The 13,078-nt window shown below is 38.6% G+C and overlaps 1 protein-coding gene across 1 annotated transcript; it reads left to right on the top strand.

Moving 5' to 3' along the window:
* Nucleotides 1-1,210: 1,210 nt before the first annotated feature.
* LOC106386150 (PH, RCC1 and FYVE domains-containing protein 1) lies at nucleotides 1,211-6,559 on the top strand. Its single transcript, XM_013826042.3, has 9 exons — nucleotides 1,211-1,702; nucleotides 2,230-2,316; nucleotides 2,415-2,504; nucleotides 2,592-2,678; nucleotides 2,745-2,864; nucleotides 2,949-5,024; nucleotides 5,107-5,253; nucleotides 5,750-6,204; nucleotides 6,290-6,559. Exons 1-9 carry the CDS (start codon nucleotides 1,652-1,654, stop codon nucleotides 6,429-6,431), a joined length of 3,255 nt encoding a protein of 1,084 aa, XP_013681496.2. The 5' UTR covers nucleotides 1,211-1,651; the 3' UTR covers nucleotides 6,432-6,559.
* The last annotated feature ends 6,519 nt before the right edge of the window (nucleotides 6,560-13,078 follow it).

Here is a 13,078-nt window from a genome sequence, read left to right as displayed (position 1 = left end):
ATTGCTTCCTTAAGAAGAATAAAACCTCAGTTAGTGGCCTTTTTTATGTTAATTGTGTGTTTTGGATGCAAAAAAAGAGTAGATGGTAAGAAATGTATATGTATAGGACGATGGCATGGTTAGTGAGCTAATTAATTTCATATTTAAACTTTCATTGATTGTAGGGATTTTATACTTTTGAATATTCTTTTTTAAAGTTTATAATTGGAAATAAATTTTATAAAATATTTAAAAAGGTAGAATTTTAAAACAGAGTGTATCACGGAAAATATATATGCTTGATTTTAGGTGTAGATAAGTAAATTAGTTAATATGTTAAAGATTTTTGTGAACAACCTATAATATTTAAAATATTTTTATTGTTATTAGGAAATCTTTTAATACGTGGGTGGTAGGTATGTATATATATTGAGTTTCTATAATCTCGTTTTGGGATATTTTTTTTATTCGTTGATCAACATTGTTAAGTTTAGATTTTCGTAACTAATTTTGATAGATATTTCGGTATACAAATTGATTTTTGAATTGTACACCAAGACCAAGTTTGTTGTGAAAAGAATTTGTTTGCAATTACTAAACCAATGACTTCGTATGCCACCGATACTATAATCTGTGGTCAACGTTGTAACAAACTATATTAAACCGGTTTGATAGATTGTTGCAAGTACATGTATTTAAAGATTAAACCAATTACTCTATATGCCACAAAATGGATACTACTGTATAATGCTAGGTCTTGGATTTATTATAAAAACTTCCTAGTACGATATATAATATGAGCACTATCAATAATGAATAGATAAACTCATAGTTTTGATATATATGGACCAAGTCCAACGAACCATACTGGTATAGTTTGTGTAGATTAGAAAATGGTTCAGCAAAATAATTAATTTATATATTGTTTTAAATAAATACATCTTAATTACTCAGTGACATGAGATTGTAATTTTTTAGGAAAAGTCAGGGTTATTTCAAATTTGTACTTCAGTTTTAATAGTTTAGATGCACGGGGAACGCCTCTTTTTGTTTTTCATTGGCCTCAAAATAATCTCATAGGGGATTCCTCCGCTATATATATATTTTAAGAAAGTAAAAATTATTTAATAGAAAAACAAAAGAAAACAGAATAAAGCATTTAATATACCAAGAAAGAAACAGTTTCCCTTTATATTTATTAAAAAAAAAAATGTTATTAAAACTTCGTATTATACTCTCTCTCCTCCTTTGTCATCGCTGTCTCTGACTCCTCCTTCTTCCTTTTTGCTTTTCCGTCGGGGTTCTCCTCTCTCACCACCACTGTCATCTCCGGTTAGGTCGTCAGAAAGGCTAATTGCTTTGTCACAAGCTTACGAAAGCAGCACTTGCCAAAATCAAACTTGGTTTCTGAAGATCGTGTGTAGATTAAAGTTTCGGGTCTTTACCATATAGGAGAAGTCTCGTTAGATCTGGGAAGTGAATAAAGCCGAAAAGAGGCAGTGCCCGACTCGAAAGTTTTAAGCTTTACGTTCACGTTTGCTTGCAACGGGTGGTTTAATTGATGGTTTCCACGGCGGCTAGGAGCTCCGGGGCTGTTGTTTATCATAGTTATAGATGATGAACGGTCAGGATCGAAGAGGGTGGTGTCGTTCTGGTGATTGCCTCACATTGAATGGCAGATCTCGTGTCCTACAGTAATGCCGCTGACCACAACCTTGAACAAGTCAGTCTCTCTTATCTTCTTCACTGTGATTTCGATTTTGGGATGAAGACTTTTTGTTCTATCCAGTAGAAAATATCTCAATTCCTGTTACCACAAAGTGAGTGCTAGGTTTTAGCGATTGAAGTAGTAGTAGTAGTATGAAGCTCAAAGTTGAAAACTTTTGGAGTTTTGTTTGTTCAAGTTGTAACAGTTCCAGCAAATCTCATGTCTCTCTGTTACTTTTCTTCTTTGAAATCCTAATCCTCAGCTTAGTTTAGGGGTTTATCTGTGTCTTTTCCTTTGTTTATTGGTGGAACTTGTCCTTTGATAGCTTTTGTATTGAATCTGGTTCTCTAGTGAACATTTAGGCTTATGGAGAAGCAGGAAGCTATACATCACATTGTTGTTCTGTTTTGCTCCTTTTGTGTAAAATGACCATTGAAACTGATTACTTGGTGATGCAAGGGAAATATGCTGTCTCAAGCGGCAACTGATGTTACTTGTAGCTAGTTTATTGTGTCCTTAGGCGCTTCTTTTCCATTTGGCAGGCATTGAATACACTGAAGAAGGGTACTCAGCTTTTGAAATATGGTCGCAAAGGAAAGCCAAAGTTTTATCCTTTCAGACTGTCTAGTGTGAGTTGCTTTCTCCTCAACAGCTTAGCTTGCCTTTGTGCTATGCTTTTTCCGCTTCATCTGAGAAAACTACGATCGTTTGTGTTGGTTGTGTGCAGGATGAAAAATCTTTGATCTGGATATCAAGTAGTGGTGAAAAGCGACTAAAGTTAGCTTCTGTATCTAAAATTGTACCTGGGCAAAGAACTGTAAGACATTCTTCATTTCTTTATATGAAAAGGATTCCTCTTGGCCTTTCAAGCATATCTAATAGACCCTTCAATCTTTTGCAATAGGCTGTTTTCCAGCGCTATCTTCGCCCGGAGAAAGATTACTTATCCTTCTCTCTCTTATACAACGGAAAAAAGAAGTCTCTTGACTTGGTTAGTCATCATGAAACCGATACTTTGATAATTAACTCCAGGCATAACAGTTTTACTTCTTAATAGATTTGTAAGGACAAGGTTGAGGCTGAAGTTTGGATTGGAGGTCTCAAAACATTAATATCAGGTGGGCAAGGCGGTCGCTCAAAGATTGATGGCTGGAGTGGCGGAAACATTTCAGTTGATGTAAGTGTTCAAAGCAAGCGACTCTTTGTGTCTATATGTTGTGGACTCTTTGGTTGATCATGTTTGATATGGTATATATTCCAGGCCAGCAGAGACGTGACATCTAGCAGTCAAAGCAGCAGTTCCGCGAGCGCTTCACAAGGTCACAGCTCTCCTGGGACTCCCTTTAACTTCGATCCAGTTCCTTCTCCCAAGAGCACTGAGCCTGAGAAATCACATGTTGCGTTAGACACCAAAATGATGCAGACAAAGGTATCTGGTTCAGATGGTTTCCGAGTTAGTGTCTCTAGCGCACAAAGCAGTTCTAGTCACGGTTCTGGAGCAGATGACTCCGATGCTCTAGGTGACGTGTACATCTGGGGTGAGGTTATATGCGACAATGTAGTCAAAGTTGGGATTGACAAGAACGCAAGTTACCTAACCACGAGAACAGATGTCCTTGTCCCGAAGCCGTTAGAGTCAAACATCGTCTTAGACGTTCATCAAATCGCGTGCGGTGTGAGGCACGCTGCGTTTGTGACGAGGCAAGGAGAGGTTTTCACTTGGGGTGAAGAGTCTGGAGGAAGACTAGGTCATGGCATTGGCAAAGATGTGTTTCACCCACGGCTCGTTGAATCTCTCACAGCTTGTGACTTCGTCGCCTGTGGAGAGTTCCACACTTGTGCTGTTACTCTCTCCGGAGAGCTTTATACTTGGGGCGACGGCACGCATAACGTTGGCCTTCTAGGTCACGGCTCTGATGTAAGCCACTGGATACCGAAGAGAATCGCTGGTCCTCTCGAAGGACTCCACGTGGCTTCTGTGACTTGTGGACCTTGGCATACCGCTTTGGTGACATCGCACGGGAGGCTTTTCACGTTTGGAGATGGAACGTTTGGTGTGTTGGGACACGGTGACAAGGAAACGGTTCAGTATCCGAGAGAAGTTGAGTCTCTATCAGGCCTTAGAACTATAGCTGTTTCGTGTGGAGTTTGGCACACTGCTGCTGTTGTGGAGATCATCGTCACGCAATCAAACTCGAGCTCTGTGTCTTCTGGGAAGCTCTTCACTTGGGGTGATGGAGACAAGAACCGTCTCGGACACGGTGATAAAGACCCTCGTCTTAAACCAACGTGTGTCCCTGTGTTGATTGATTACAACTTCCACAAAATCGCGTGTGGACATAGTTTGACGGTTGGTTTAACAACGTCTGGACAAGTGTTCACGATGGGGAGTACAGTGTACGGCCAGCTCGGGAATGTACAGACAGACGGGAAGCTACCGTGTTTGGTGGAGGACAAGCTCGCAAGCGAGTTCGTTGAAGAGATCTCTTGCGGAGCATATCATGTTGCAGCCTTGACTTCTCGTAATGAAGTGTACACATGGGGTAAAGGAGCTAACGGGAGACTAGGACACGGTGATCTAGAGGATCGAAAAGTACCAACTCTCGTGGAAGCTTTGAAGGACAGACACGTTAAGTACGTTGCTTGCGGATCAAACTACACTGCAGCTATATGTCTGCACAAATGGGTCTCTGGCGCTGAGCAGTCTCAGTGCTCATCCTGTAGACTTGCATTTGGCTTTACAAGGAAACGGCATAACTGTTACAACTGTGGACTTGTGCATTGTCATTCGTGTAGTTCCAAGAAAGCGTTCAGAGCTGCGTTGGCTCCAAGCGCTGGGAGACTGTACCGTGTGTGCGACTCTTGTTATGTTAAGCTCAGCAAAGTGTCTGAGATAAGCGAGACGACGAGCAGAAGGAACAGCGTTGTGCCTCGTCTCTCGGGGGAGAATAAAGATAGGTTGGATAAGTCTGAGATAAGATTAGCTAAGTTTGGTGCATCTAATATGGATTTGATCAAGCAGTTGGATAGCAAAGCTGCTAAACAAGGGAAGAAGAGTGATAACTTTGCGCTCGGTCGCAACTCTCAGCTGCCTTCTTTGATGCAGCTGAAAGATGCGGTGCAGTCTAACATAGGAAGGTCTACTCCGAAGCTAGTTCAGGCTCCATCAGGTATTAACTCTCGGTCGGTGTCGCCTTTCTCTAGGAGGTCTAGTCCTCCTCGCTCTGCTACTCCTATGCCTTCGACTTCTGGAATTTATTTCCCGGTGGGTGTAGCAGATAATATGAAGAAAACTAATGAGATATTGAATCAGGAGATTATTAAGTTAAGAACACAGGTATGCATAAAGGGACTCATGCTTGTTTGCTTCTTCTCCTGCATTGCTTCCATGTTCTTATTTATTTTTTCATTGGATCTAGGTGGACAGCTTGACACAGAAGTGTGAACTCCAAGAAGTAGAGCTCAAGAACTCGGTTAAGAAGACTCAGGAAGCCTTAGCATTGGCAGAGGAGGAATCTGCCAAATCAAGAGCCGCAAAAGAAGCAATAAAGTCGCTCATAGCGCAGGTACAATCTGTTTTGATATATATTCAGTAGCCCTGCGGATTTGAAATCGAATTTCTTTTTCACTTTCGGTTTTGACTTTGGTTTGGTTCGGAAAGTTTTTTGGAAATATTTTGGTTTTTCGGTTCGGTCTTGGTGAGTTTGGTTTTAAAAAAAAAACAGAAAATTTTGAGTCATAATGAAAATAACCGAAATAACTGAATAAACCAAAAAAACCCGAACAAACTGAATTTAAACGAAAATATCCGAGTTTTCTAAAAAAAAATATATACCAAAATCTAAGTGAATTTTTTTAAAAAATTGGTTATTTTCCTAATAAATATAGAACCAAAATTAAGCGAAAACCAAACCGAACCAATTTTTTTGGTTTATTTTGGTGGGATTGTGGCCGATGCGTATTAGCCAAAAATACCCCACCTGATTTAACCGAAACCCCAGGCCTATTAATATACTTGTGAACTGCAAGAAACTTGACGTCTAATAAGCTAACTTTTGGCAGCTCAAGGATGTAGCTGAGAAGTTGCCTCCTGGTGAGAGCATCAAACTCGGATTAGACCAGAACGGTTTCCATTTCCCTGAAGAAAATGGTTTCCATTCTTCAAGATCAGAATCAATGACCTCTTCTATATCTTCAGTTGCTCCGTTTGACTTCGCCTTTGCGAATTCATCTTGGTCCAATCTCCAATCACCAAAGCACACACCTAGAGCCGGCGAAAGAAACAACAACAACAACACCGCTTATCCCTTAGACCCACGGCTTAGCAGCAGCGGGTCAGTAATCAGTGAGAGACACGAGCCTTTCCAGTTCCATAACAATGGTTCAAGCCAAGCAGGAGCTGACAACAATACTGATCAGGTAGAAGCAGAGTGGATAGAACAGTATGAGCCCGGCGTGTATATAACCCTTGTTGCTCTCCATGATGGAACTAGAGATCTTAGAAGAGTCCGGTTCAGGTTAACATTTGTCTCACACTCTTGGCTTACACGTTTTTACTAGTAAGTGTGATTGATGTGCTAAAGGTTTTGTTTCTGTTTGCAGCCGAAGAAGATTTGGAGAACATCAAGCTGAGACATGGTGGTCGGAGAGCAGGGAAAAAGTGTATGAGAAATATAATGTGAGAGTGTCGGAGAAACCAACAGCTTCTCAAACTGATAGAGATGAAGAAGACGTTACTCAGTAGTGTTTGTATGTTTTTTTCCCCTTAAGTTTTAGTTTGTCCGGAAACTCTTCAATTGTACAACTTAACTCTTATTTTTTTGCATGTCCTTTAATGTATGTGTTATATATAAAAGACCACCTGTTCTCGGATGACATTAGCAACAAAAACAAAATCTATAATATAATGATACAGTGGCTAGAATCCGGATTATTGAGTTATAAATACCAACATTTATACCACTAAACTAAACGATACTTTGTACATTAATTGCCGAAACTAATATATATTTATGAAGGTCGGAAACCTTTGCTTCTTTGGTTTTCTCTGTGGGACCCACATTTAATTTTTTTATCTAATGATTTAATAAATATTTTATAACTCACGTTTTGAAATGGATTTCGTTAAAAAAAAAGGCCAAATAGACCTCTTTGGTCTGTAAGCGTTCTCTTCAATGGAAGTTTAGGGTTTTCAATTTTTAATCATCGGTTCATGACTCATCTAAGAAACACAGATTGGCTCTTTGAGTTCCATGAATCAATTTATCTTCTTTAGTCTCTACATCTCCCCATCTTTAATAAATTCATCATCAGTTCTTTTATTTTGCCTGATAAATTATGATTGTGTGGTTTTAATTTTCTTTGGTCATCCTTAGCTTGCACCCTTTGATCTAACCAAGAAAAAGAAGAAGACATTTGTCGTTCAGGATGTCATCGAGGACTCAGCTGAGTCACACAGGAGACATACTATCTGTTGTCTGATTGTTCAAGAAGAGTTTATGTGCTGTGAAACATATTTGTTTCTTTTCATCAGTTGCTTTGTTTAATCTTTTTTCCTGCAAATAATGATGGCTTTGACAGTTCATTTACGGGAGCAAAAAAGCAAAAGAAAAAGAAGTGTTTGACATTTTCTGTCTTCCTGAGTTTTTTTTTCCATTCATTAAACTTGGATTTTGAAGATTATGTGCCTCTCATTCTTTTTATTTTGATGGTTGTTAGGTTGAATGAAGATCATTGAATAAAGAAAATGTCGATGCTCCAGAAGATTTGGAGGGTACTTTATATTTCTTTCTCTGATAATTCTAGCGACATAAATTTGAACCTTATAGAGGGTATATTGCAGAGCATCCTAATGACGAGGAAGAGGTGGAGGGGATTGATCTGCACCAGCAACGTTACCCGTGGGAGGGAAGTGACATGAATTACTTATACGACTAGGTAAGCATATCATTAGATGGTTTGTGGTCCATCTTTGAGAGCCGTCGATTGTAAGTGTCTATCGTTTTGAAGTTGCATGACACTAAGATGTAAAGAATTACTAATCACGATTACCTTACTAGCAGAGTTCTTTTGCACAGCTATTGTCAATGAAATATGGTGCTATATTTCATGTTCCAAATGCTAACGCAAGCTCCAATGTTGATTCTCAGTTTTAACTTGCCAAAATCACAATGCAGTGGGTGTTGTAAGGTAATTCAATAGGCACAAATGTTCAGTTGAAAAAAATTCTAAACTGTATTTATGCATCAAACTTATCATCCGTAACATAATAATATGTTTTTTTCTGTGCTAGGAACCGTTTGTAAATAAATGTCTCGGATGTATATGGCTGCTGAGTTTGTTGCTTTTGACAGTGAAATCACTAAGCTTGCAATGTGTCAGGACAGCAAAATCAGCTTTACAATTTCGTTGGTTTCTTTTTCTTATTATGTTGGATGAATTATTTTAGCTAACAAATATAGCAACAGAGCGCTGACAATAACTCTAATAGATTTATATATACATTTAGAATTGGAAGTTTGGTGAGAACAAGAACAAGTACTTCTGTCACGCTATTGGACAATTATACGCCATTTCAAGAGAATTGATTTCTTATACTTCTCATAATCAGTAAGATTTTAACTGTTTTGTCTACTTTGCATTCATACCTCATTCTCCATCTAACTTCTCGTGCTACTATATAATGATCAAGTCATTTTCTGCACAAATAGGCAAGTGGGGATGTTACGTTGGGTGTTTGGTTTATTGGGCTTGGCTATAAAAAGTCTGTTGTGACTCTAAAACTTTTACCTCATTTAACATTGATTCTGGTTCTTGAGAGAATTGCAGATTGTGAATGAAAGGCACAAGCAGGGAACATATGTGTAGCTGCGTTCGACTCGACATGTAGCAGTATCTGCAGATCCGCTGATCCCATTGTGGAGGTTAACATGCAATGTGTTGACCTGGAAATCAATATTTGGAAGCTACATTTCAAGGCCTTTCCCCAACATATAAATAGACCATAGACAGAGTTTGATATTTATAATACTCAGTGATCACGGAGTCTGCAGAAAACAGTCCTTTTGCATGTTCAATATGGAACCAAAAGATATATCCTTTGTATGATGATTGTATTATGATAGCTACTAACATAGGAGATGACTAGAGAAAGAGAAATGAGTATGAATCTCTTATATGGGTAGCTTTTGTAAACACATTTGAGTTTATTAACAGTTGTGACAAGCAATTATGTTTATAGTAAAGGAAACCCGTCGCAGCGTCAATAACAAATGCACCTGTTTTTTGGTTGTTTGGGATTGAAATAGCTTATGGGTTTTCTAAATCAATATAATTGATTTGACTAAAGCTATCTTGGATGACAAAAAGAAGGATTGCAAGTTTAATAACTTCTACTTTAGACTTTAATTTCAACTAAATTATAATCAGTCTTTTATTCATATCATCTTAGTTATAAACGTAAGGATTTATTAGAATAAATAAACAGTTTCAACGATATTTAATATGTGATTTAATAAACAAAAGAACACGTAGGATTTTTAGGATTTAAAGAGATTGGAGACAATAGTTAATGAATATGAAAAGAATACGAATCAGATGATAAAAAATGATTCGAGCAAATTAGTGGCAACACAGAGCTAAGCGAGATAAAAATATCAATCAATAAAGAAGGAAAGAAGAATGAGCAGAATTAAATTATTACACAAGCCAAAACTAAGTCAAATCAAACGACAGAACATGAAAATAAATGTAAACAAAACAAGAGGAGTTGGTGAAGATAAAATGCATTGAAAAACTGAATGATAGATTAGTAAGCAAGAGGCAAAAAGAGACGATCCCTAGTTATATTAAGATTAGTCGTTTGAAGTAAGTATTGAAGTCTTATAACCAAAGGTCTTCTTGCTTTTGACTTTTTGATGTTTGTTGTGAACGAAGGGTTTTTAGACTGAATATTTTCGTGTGTGTCTGTATATTATTACTCATCAAAGTGTTCCCTTATATAGGGGTTACAAGGAATAGGAAAAAGGAAATTATCCAAAACCTAATACAACATGAAATAGGAAAAGATCTAAAACATAGAAAAGGAAAACATCCTATATCAAATGTCGGCCAAAGGATAGGCCGACTCTCTCTCCTCAGCCGCCGACTCTCTCTCCTCTTGGACACGGCTATGGTTGGGCCTGGTCGTGGCCTGATGGGTCATCTCTTCTTGTCTTGGTTAATGGCAATCCACAATGTTCATAACACTCCCCCTTGGATGCCATAACCATATGGATTTGTATCATGCACGATGTTGCCTCATTAAAACCTTTCTAGGAAAACCAAAAACCCAAGGTGGGAAAAATGGAAACCGTAGACAGGAAAAAGAGTACAACACATGACACTCCCCCTGATGAAGGCATCACTGAAGATCCTTCAACTGGCGCATATAGAATTTGTAGTACGCTTAATGTTGCCTCATTAAAACCTTATCAGGAAAACCCAGTGGGACAAAACCATGATGAAGGAAAAAGAGTACAACACGCACTATTCCCCCTGATGTGAACCTCGGTGTAGGTTCTACATACTACGCATCTTGATGCGTGATCTATCCTGTCTGTGTAAGAAGGGAGTAATCAGCCAGTTTCATTACTGCACCGTAATTAAGACCACTTAGACCTCTTAGGTCGTTTCTCATGTCCTTTGACATTGAGTGTCCCGTTTAAAGCATGTGTGCTAAGCAATGTGAACCACATTGTCCTCGGGAATCACATGTTGGTCTTTGAAAAACGTGTTTGCATCTGTCCATAGTCTAGACGTGACTGTCTACTTATCAAACTCCTTTACTTAGGTCGGACAGACCAAGTACTTATGGACAGCATACTAAATATGGTTTATCATTCGACCATGTTTCAATCTGATCGATCTATGTTCAGGTCATAGACCTTGTCTATACATGTTCACTACTTGTTTCATGAGTGTTCAATATCAATTATTGCTGTGGCTATTAGGCCGGACACACTCATGGATGTGGACATTGATTCCTTTGCCTTAGGTAATGCCATATGATGGCGTCTCATGACCTTTAGTTGTTGTGGATCATATCACACGCTTAATATATATTGTTAGGTCATGGATCTTGACTCCACGGGCTTACAATACTTTTGGTATCCGACCGGGAAGGGTAGATCAAATATCTCCTATTAACCTCACGACAAAGTCTTGTGCAGGTTATACAGCAGCAGTAAACTATTCTTGCTATGCTGGATCCTTAAGGGATCTGATGTCGGATTACAACCTGTTGGTTGATCTTTTATACTAGCCGTGATCAAAGGATATGAGTCAGACGTCCTTGGTAGAAGGAGCCGGATGCTTATAGCCTGAGGGCTGGACGCTTTTGGTCAGAGAGCCGGATGCTCTTAGCTGATGTGCTAGACGTTTTTAGCCAGACACCCACATAGATTTCATTCTATATCTACTAACCTTCTTTAGGTTTAGTATAAGCACAAGGAATTTCTTTATAAATTCTCATATGTATATGGACTGTTATTGGATTGTCTTTTACACAACTCCAAGATCAATGATCATGTGTGATCAATTTCTTTTATATACTTTATGCAGCTGCTTTTGCTTCAGTCCATGAATCAGCTTAGGAACAAAGCTGTTCTCTTATCTTATCTTATCCAGTGATCCATATGCTGCTTACTACATTTAGTGTATCTATTTTCTTTCTTATGACCAGACTTGGTTTAATATCGAAAATCTGTAGCAGCAAACACCACATAGGAGTTCATCTCCTTATAATCTGTTCCTTTGATCTCTGTGAGTACCTTGTGTAAACAAGCTATGATCTAATGCTGTTAATATGAAGACATAGACACTCTAGGCCACGTGATCATGTGTCCTCTCTCACGGTTTCTTTATCTCACAAGATCCATCTATTTCACTGGTTTATCAGATGGCGTTTATGTATATGTACATGGCCAATACGCTCATCTCTCTTTATACTTTGAACCTCCACGTTTATCTTTCTATTCTTTATAATCTTTATGATTCTATGATTGTATGATGAGTACTCATTCATGGGTACATGATCCTCGCTTATGTTCAAGTGCTATTCTCTTATGTATCTTTATACAAATGTGTGTGTCGACACTTTCATGTGATTCCACTATGTTCCAGACATGATCTGATCACTTTGAGATTTCATTATCCAGGACCTTTGTTACCTAGCAGCTTGGCGTCCCAAGACTACTTGGTTTGGTACCTTAGATGTGTAGCTGGCCAGCCTTTATCTCTACGTCTGGTATGGTTTCTCTTATCATGACTTCGGATCTGTCTATGCACCTTTTCTTTCTATCCGAGTTTCTTTACTCTTATGGAACACTTGGTCTATCTTGCATAGACTCTATAACAACTTGATTATGTCTCTTCTAGGACTTTAAATTTCGTTTGGTGCTAAGCTGGTTAGTCATTCTTTTCGGGTCAGTGTCTGGCATTTCGATTAGCTTCTCAATTGGCTACCTTTATATTATCTTTCTTTGGACGTCTTATATCATAATGTATAGTCCGAGGATCTTGCCAAGACAATGATGGTTAAAACCATTCTTATCATTCATTTACTCTTTCTTTATCCAGCTTATAATCTTTCTCCTTTAATGTTTGGATAGTCGGATCCATTTGATCATGCAATCCGTACTTGGCTACTATTTTAATCACCCATGTTTTGGCTCAAGCTTTCTTTGAATTCGGGGAGAAAGTAATACTCCTATCCAACATATATTCCCAATCCTCTTCTGAGGTTTCATCTTAGACGGCACATATATGTATGTGGTGGTTTTATCTCAGAATCTCTTAAGATGGTTTGTCTGGTTTTAATGACCCGTATTCATTCTTTAGATGGGAATATCTATGCTCACTTATATGGCCTGATGCTTATTATCATTCTGTACATGTATATTCATAATGTCCCCAAGCATATAGGTAATGGCCGAACCTTTTATAGGTAATGGCCGAACCTTTTATAGGTAATGGCCTTTCCGGCCGGTTATGGCCTTTGCGGCCAGACCGTTGTCTCTCATAGTCTCTTCGGCTTCTTTGACCAAGTCGTGGACTGTGTGCGGACAAGCCTGCACTATTCAGACATGTCACGGCCAAGTCATGGCTAAGCTATTTATAGGTGATGTCCTCTTTGGTTTGGCCGTTTGTATCATGGCCTCTCTTTGGCCGGGTAATGGCCCTTTATGGTCTAGTAATGGTCGAGCCATGTATCATGGTGTTTAGACCATAGTACACGAACTTGTAGTATTGATCATGGGTTTATCCTCCCTCCCCCTCATGACCATACTATAAGGTCATGGTGCTTTGGGATAATTAAGCCTAATGAGTTTCCCTATGTGTACATGTTTCACA

The sequence above is a fragment of the Brassica napus genome, chromosome C6 (genome assembly GCF_020379485.1).
Source record: "Brassica napus cultivar Da-Ae chromosome C6, Da-Ae, whole genome shotgun sequence".
Lineage (NCBI taxonomy): Eukaryota > Viridiplantae > Streptophyta > Magnoliopsida > Brassicales > Brassicaceae > Brassica > Brassica napus.
Note: the sequence above shows the minus strand (reverse complement) of the source record. Positions and strands in the feature narration are given on the sequence as shown.

What these genes read in the sequence shown, in the direction of transcription:
- LOC106386150 (XM_013826042.3), top strand. Translation starts at nt 1,652, where the DNA reads ATGGCAGATCTCGTGTCCTACAGTAATGCCGCTGACCACAACCTTGAA. An exon ending in TTATTAAGTTAAGAACACAG is followed by an intron (nt 5,025 to 5,106) that starts GTATGCATAAAG and finishes CATTGGATCTAG; the next exon opens with GTGGACAGCTTGACACAGAA. An exon ending in TAAAGTCGCTCATAGCGCAG is followed by an intron (nt 5,254 to 5,749) that starts GTACAATCTGTT and finishes AACTTTTGGCAG; the next exon opens with CTCAAGGATGTAGCTGAGAA.